Genomic DNA, 7,222 nt, shown 5'->3' with positions numbered 1-7,222 from the left:
AACTGTTATGCTCAACTAAATATTTATATCAACAATTGTAGTCGTAGATGAACGAAAAAATGAACACATATGTATTTATGTATGTGTTGTGTATATATGTGTGTGGATATGTGAAAACTGATTAAATGAATGGTATATCATAGGATCTTCATATATAATGGATGGTTGTCCATTGTTTTGTTCATCAAAGACAACAGATAGTAAAGGCAACCCATGTGCATGTACTCTGCCATCTTCGCCCAAATGGCCTCCATAATATTTGCCAAATTGAAAAAACCTTATAACTTGTATTTTTTAAACGATAAACAAATATAGCCGTCAAAATATATATAATGAGTTAAAAGAGCACTTACTTACAAAACATATGCAAAAATGCATTTAAAATTTATTTCCTGATTAAAAAACATATTAATTTATTCATTTTCTAATGTGTACAGAACTATAAAAATCATTGGAAAATAATATATCATCGTGAACCATTGAGGTTCGTTCTCTTATTTTTTTAAAAAAAATGGAGTGAGCTAGGAGTGTAAACCATGTTTTTGGATGGAGATTTCCTTGTTTGCTATAAAGATATTGAGGGTGGGATGTCTGTCTTGTACTATAATTAATTATCTATAATCATTTAGTTCATATTATAATTTTTGTTTTTGTTTTCTAGACAGCCTAATTTTTTTTTAAACAGCTAAGCCATGTGAAATACTTTCCTATACTTTTCAGTAATTTTAATTGTTTTTGTTCATTCGATTCCTAACACCAATACTCTTAAAATATCAGAGCAGATTTTTCAATTTTTTTTTTAATGAGTATTTTGAGTTACGAATTAGTTTGGTACTAAATTATTCTTAGTCAAAAATTGGTTTTAACATTTAAGTATCATACTATCATTCATTAGAAGAAGAATGTATGAACCTTAAAAGCTTTGAATTTTAATTTAATTATAATTTTATTTTAAATTTAGATCATAAAAGTTTCGAAATTTCCACATTTTATTGTGGAAAATAAACCCGAAACTAGATTGGTTGTATATAGAAATTCTTCAAAAAGATTGACTATACTTCAACTTTAGAAAAATAGACCCGAAACCCTTTCAACTAAAACAGTTATTAAAGATTATACATAGACATGGTTTTCATTATTTAATCTTCAGTTTAGGATGAATCTATAATATTGGTCGACGACATATATATATGGTTTGACGACGAAATGTAATTATTATTAATTAAGAATCTGGATCTTCAAAGACTCTGTGGCTTCTCTCAATAATTTTGTAAGCATAAAAACGTTAAATTTGAAAGAAAGCAAAACCTAAATTAAATCGAAATACATTATACAGTAAAGAGTGATTTTGGTTTTTCGTATTGGCATCACTTTGGCATAATCCTATCTAAGAAAAAAAGACGTATACCACAAGTCTAACAACAGATGAATGAAATAAATAAACATGATAGATAACATAAATTGTTTGTGTTAAACTTTAAACAGAATAATCAATGTACGTATTATAATATATTAATATGAATGAAATATGAATAATACAGTAGTAGTATGAGATAAGTTAAGAGGCGTATTTGTTACTAGGCCTGGGCACTAATACCCGTTACCCGTACTCGACCCGTTACTTGGCTCGTACCCTTTCCAAAAAAAAGGGTACCCGCATCTTTAGGGTCAAGTAAAGGCTATTATATTTATATTACCCGTGAGTAAGGGACGAGTATAGGGTATTAGTTTAGTTTTCAATACCCGTCCCGTTACTCGGCCCTTTACCCGTTTTGCTACCCGACCCGTAAATACCCGTTAATATTTTGTATTATTATTATTATTATTTATTATTAATTTATAGAGTTAGAGTTAAAACCTAAGTTCAACTTAGCCTAACTGAATTAATATATTATTTTTATTTTCAAAATTCGTAATTTTATAATTTTGGAACTATATATTGCATAAATTTATGAATTTTTTATTTTTTGGATTTCAAAAGATAAAATTATTATTGCAATTATTAACATTTTTTTATCGGGTACTCGTTTTCCGAGTAATAATAAAGGGTCGGGACGAGTAAAGGGTCAACTATTTTTTACCGGGTACCCGTTTCTCCGGGTACCCGTTATTTAAGGGTCGAGTATGAGTAAATTTTTTCTGTTACCCGTTAGGGTCGGGACGAGTAAAGGGTCGGAGAAAATTCAAGGGTACCCGTCCCGTGCCCAGCACTATTTGTTACACCTACACAGATCACCATCCTGAATTAACAATCCTATTGGTGCTGGGCCCTAATTCCATATTTTGCCAACTGTGATTGATGTGACTGCCAGCTGGCATTATTTTCCTACCTGGTTACGTTTTTACCCCTTCTTCTTCTATTTTTACCGATTCCCCAATTTTTACTATTTGTTACCGCTGTCTATGATCCTTTTTCCTATAAATCGACGAGAACCGGAATCCAAAATCATCATCACACCAATACCGGAGGTATTAAAATCACACCTCTTTATTTGCGGGTTTTATGTTCTACACTCAAACCAAACCATGAATTGAAGATGTATGATAAAAGTAATTCCGGTTTAATTTGGTTAAATGAACTGAGATAGTGATAACCGGAAACAGAAACGGTTTTGACGCCAACGATGCAAGAAGGGTAAAACGAGAAAGAAGGGATGGCAGAAACCGTAATTAAGGAGAAACCCGAGGGGTTATTTCAAAAGAAACCTGTCTATATGACGCTTAAAGGGTTTCTTAAATTCAGAGAGACAAATTTATCAGTTTCGTGTGTTCAGAGAAGAAGAAGAAGAAGAAGAACAGAACAATACGAGGAGAGACATCTCCAAACTGTTTCAAGTAAGTCTCTTTATCAAACTCATATATTATATGTTTCTATACTCATATATACGTCGTTTCGATCATAGATACGATTTTAAAAATTCTTCTTATAATGAACTCTGTTTTATTATTACTAGTCTAGGGTTGTTGTTCGGTGATTATCACCCATAGAGAAACAAAGTTCGTGATTATTGAGAATATGTAGTAGTTATAAACATAGATCACGTTCTTATCGTCAAAAAAAAAACATAGATCACGTTCTGTAGTCTGTACTCAATCGTGATCTACGTTGAAATATTTACATACGAGAAGTTCATCTTTCATAGTGAAACTTTAGGTTTCGATTCAGAAGATAACGATTAAGATAATTAACACTAAATTAAAAAAAGCTTGGCATGTCAATTCTAGTCTCCAGGTATTATAGTTTTGGTGTGGATAAAAATACTATTACCCATATAAACAATATCTTTTAGGAGTAGTTAAGATATTGATTGAAGGAATACTATTACGATAAGCATAAATAGATTTTTTTTTTGCTGTTCTTGGTGTTTGTCGTTTTCTAGAACATTAAATATGTACTTTTGTTTTTTTCACCAGTAGATATGTACTATGCACACATAAGTAACATGGGTGTAATATATAAGATAGAGACTAGAGAGGTTTGATTTTTTCATATTTATCTCTTTTGTGTAACTTTCTTTATTTTTCTTTGACAGGTAAATAGAAGGTTAATTAAACTTAACTAAAATGGGATACTGGAATTCGAAGGTTGTTCCAAAATTCAAGAAGTTATTCGAGAAGAATAGCGCTAAGAAGGCTGCTGCTGCTGAAGCTTGCAAGACCTTTGATGACTCTAAGGTATTCCTATAATGATTTTTAATATTCTGTTAATTATATAGTTTTTATAGGTCCCATGAGACACAATTATTTGATCACTAAATTATTAAATATCATCTATATGCGTAGGTGTTTATTTGCTGTAAGAATAATTTTTTTTAATTATTTTTGTTTGATTCCTAAAAAAGACAAGACAAATAAAACAATAACCACGTATCAATTGGAATTTAGCACTTCAGTACAATAATTATCCCCACTCAATCCATATTATAAGTATTATTTATTTTGAAAGCTTGGGTTTTATGTGTGTTTGCTAATTTGGGCACGTATGATGAATAATCAAATGATGCAATAGGAAACAATCAACAAGGAAATTGAGGAGAAAAAGACAGAACTCCAACCAAAGGTCGTGGAAACCTATGAGGCCACGTCTGCCGAAGTCAAGGTCCCTATCTTCATTTTTATTTAATTTGATGCTCTAACTTTAAAATTACCATCCAAAATCATACTAACTGTAACTAAAAATAAAATTAAAACGGGCAGGCTTTGGTGAGAGACCCTAAGGAGGCTGGTTTGAAGAAAAACTCAGCGGCTGTGGTGAAGTATCTCGAGGAGCTTGTCAAAATTGGTACGCTTTTATCACGTCTCTGTTTTAACATATCCCAACAAGAAAATATATGCTTAAACTTGTCTTATATAATTATCGGTTTTTGTCTTATATATCAAATATTTGCTGGCAAAAACTTTGGATTCTTATCATGTCTTATATTATTTCTCTCCTACGCATGTATATCTCGAGGTTAAATCATATACTATTTCTTTTCATATAGTAGAGTCAAAGTTATATATATATATATATATATATTCGTAAGGATTGTGATGTATAGTGATGGTGATGCCCGATCCTGGCGAGAGTTGCTTACAGTATGTGGTCTTGAATTTATCTATGCATATACTAAATTGGCTAATTCGTAAACTTTAAATTATTAGTATCTATTACTTTTTGTCCGTGCATGGTTTAATTAGATAAAAGTATAGTGTATTTACTTTTATTTATATTTGTGTTTGATTTATGACGTGACATGTAATTTCAGAATTCCCCGGATCAACGGCTGTGAAAGACGCTTCGTCTACCTATGGAGCTAACTATGTCGCAGGACCGGTCACGTTCTTATTCGAGAAGGTATGTGTGTTCCTCCCCGAGGAGGTGAAGACACGAGAAGTTGTGGCCGAGGAACCGGCCAAAACCGAAGAGCCAGCCAAAACTGAAGAACCGGTCAAAACCGAAGAACCAAGTGGTGAGAAAGAGAAGGATATTGTTGAAGAGATCAAGAAAGACGAGACCGCTACAACGTCCGCGGTCGTGGAAGAGAAGAAACCGGAGGTAGAGGAGACGAAGCCTGTTGAAGAAGTGAAAAAGGAAGAAGCTACTCCAGCTCCGGCAGTGGTTGAAACTCCGGTTAAGGAACCGGAAACGACGACGGCGCTAGTGGCCGAACCCCCAAAGCCTTGATGTATTTTCAAGATGGTATGATTACTTCTCTTGTATGAAAACATCTTTGTACGTAACAAAAAATGGAAGGAAAAAAAAAAAACTTTTTTTCATTCTTTTTTTTTTTTTAATTTGGATTGTCTTTGTGTGGATAAATCTTCTCTGTTTATTTTTATTTTTTGGAAACTCTTTAATGTGTTTATTTTTATTTATATCCATGTGAATTTGTAAACAGAAAAAAATATTTGTGGATGTTTTCTCTATAGATTTATTCGTCTGTTTCAACTTTCAACCAAGCTTATCTGATTCAAATTAAATTACTTTTTTGAATGAGTCTCAATCTTGTTTTCGTCATATACAATTCTACGTAACATCGAAAAAACGTAGTTTCGTTTGTTAATTCTAAATTGTTGAGTTAGTTTGAGGCCTTTTACCCGAAATAACGTAACATCTTCCTTGATAGTCTTTTGATTTTCGGATTTAAATTAAAACTCTCATTTAAAATTAACATCAACAGGAAAGATCACGTCGCTTATATATACTATCAAATAACTTTTAGATTAATTTTTTCTTAGATACGGGGTTTCTAAAACTAGTGGTGAAAATTTCGATTAGAATTATTTTTTTTATAGTCAAGTACTTTTTTAACGAAAATAAAAATAAAATTTTAAGTAACATGTGAAATACTTTATCGATAAACCAATTGGGATGGTTTTAGGTGCACGTGAAATTTGATTTGTCTTGCAGAAAGAGGAGAGCATATCAAGATTTGTTTAAGATGGTTGATACGTGCAAGTAATACGGAACCTAAATTGCAGACCAAGAAACATATATAATAAATGCAACACAAAAAAAAATTATGTTCTATTGTTCTTAATTCAAATGCAGTGGTAAGCAACTTATCTCTATCTTCAATCACTATCTTGTAGCTTCCTCTTACGTAATCTTCCACTATTATACTCAAGGATATTCCTTATAAAAACAAAATCAAATCATTTCCAATGTTAGAATTTAAGGATTTTCATGGTTTTGACTTGACTATTTCAATTTCTTCTCACTTTCTTTTTCCCAAAATTCAATCCATCATCTTTAAGCTATTGTTAGTTCAATATAAGTCGAACACATGTTCTCATCGATTTTTTTTTCTTATTGTTTTGATAAATATATTCAGATAATTAAGGAACCGATCTTGACCAAAACAACCGGTAACAATAAACCATGCCCACTACATCGTCACATATATTGAACTTAATATCTAATGTCCCTCTAAACCATGTTCTTAGTGATCCAAAGAGTTTTTGATATTGCGGTCTATGCTATTTTTGGACCGGGAGACTAAAATAGTCCTCATTTTCCCAATCAAATACACTGTGAATAAAATTTGATGCCAAAAAGCATTTTCTTCGGTTTGATCTAGAAACACAATTAGTCTTTGTGTTACTTTTCTTTCTCTTTCAACAGAAATTACAAACCAATTAACAAGCAAGATTCAAAATGCTTGTTATAAATTATAATCTAGTCCATCAATTTTCGCCTTAGAGACTCATGATTTCTTACCGTCGTATATACTTTAATCTTTTGTGTTCTGTGAGTAAGTGACAATAAGGGAGCTTTTGTTAAGAATGGTTATTCGATATATTTCACAAATGATACAGAGGATGTTTATATACAAGAGATGAGAAGGAGACTCTAGGTTAGACAATAACTATATATTCCTAATATAATTCAATCATATATTCTAGAGTATCTTGTCATGTCGTTGATACGCCCCCTCAAGATGAAGGGGTCTTGACCACGCCAATTTTGTGTCGGAAGTCCAAGAATCGGGGACGCGGTAAAGGTTCCGTTAACGCATCAGCCAGTTGGTCACGTGTGTTGACATGAGCAACCCGAAGAGCTCCTTGTTGTATTTGGCCACGAACAAAGTGGTAATTGACTGCAATATGCTTCATTTGGGAGTGGAAAACAGGGTTTGCACAGAGGAAAGGGGCTCCAATATTGTCACAATACACAACTGGTTTCTGAGGTAGTGGTATCCCTAGTTCAGTGAGAACATTGCAGACCCAGCTGAGCTCA

At 32.4% G+C, this 7,222-nt stretch overlaps 1 protein-coding gene across 1 annotated transcript; it reads left to right on the top strand.

Annotated features, from left to right (window-relative positions):
* LOC104731506 (plasma membrane-associated cation-binding protein 1) lies at positions 2,732–5,259 on the top strand. The gene is made up of 5 exons (XM_010450906.2): positions 2,732–2,835; positions 3,534–3,675; positions 4,010–4,099; positions 4,198–4,282; positions 4,749–5,259. The coding sequence occupies exons 2-5, from the start codon at positions 3,565–3,567 to the stop codon at positions 5,165–5,167; spliced, it is 705 nt and encodes a 234-aa protein (XP_010449208.1). The 5' UTR covers positions 2,732–2,835; positions 3,534–3,564; the 3' UTR covers positions 5,168–5,259.

This window comes from Camelina sativa, chromosome 12 (genome assembly GCF_000633955.1).
Source record: "Camelina sativa cultivar DH55 chromosome 12, Cs, whole genome shotgun sequence".
Taxonomy (NCBI): domain Eukaryota; kingdom Viridiplantae; phylum Streptophyta; class Magnoliopsida; order Brassicales; family Brassicaceae; genus Camelina; species Camelina sativa.
This window is presented reverse-complemented; position numbering and strand designations above follow the sequence as displayed.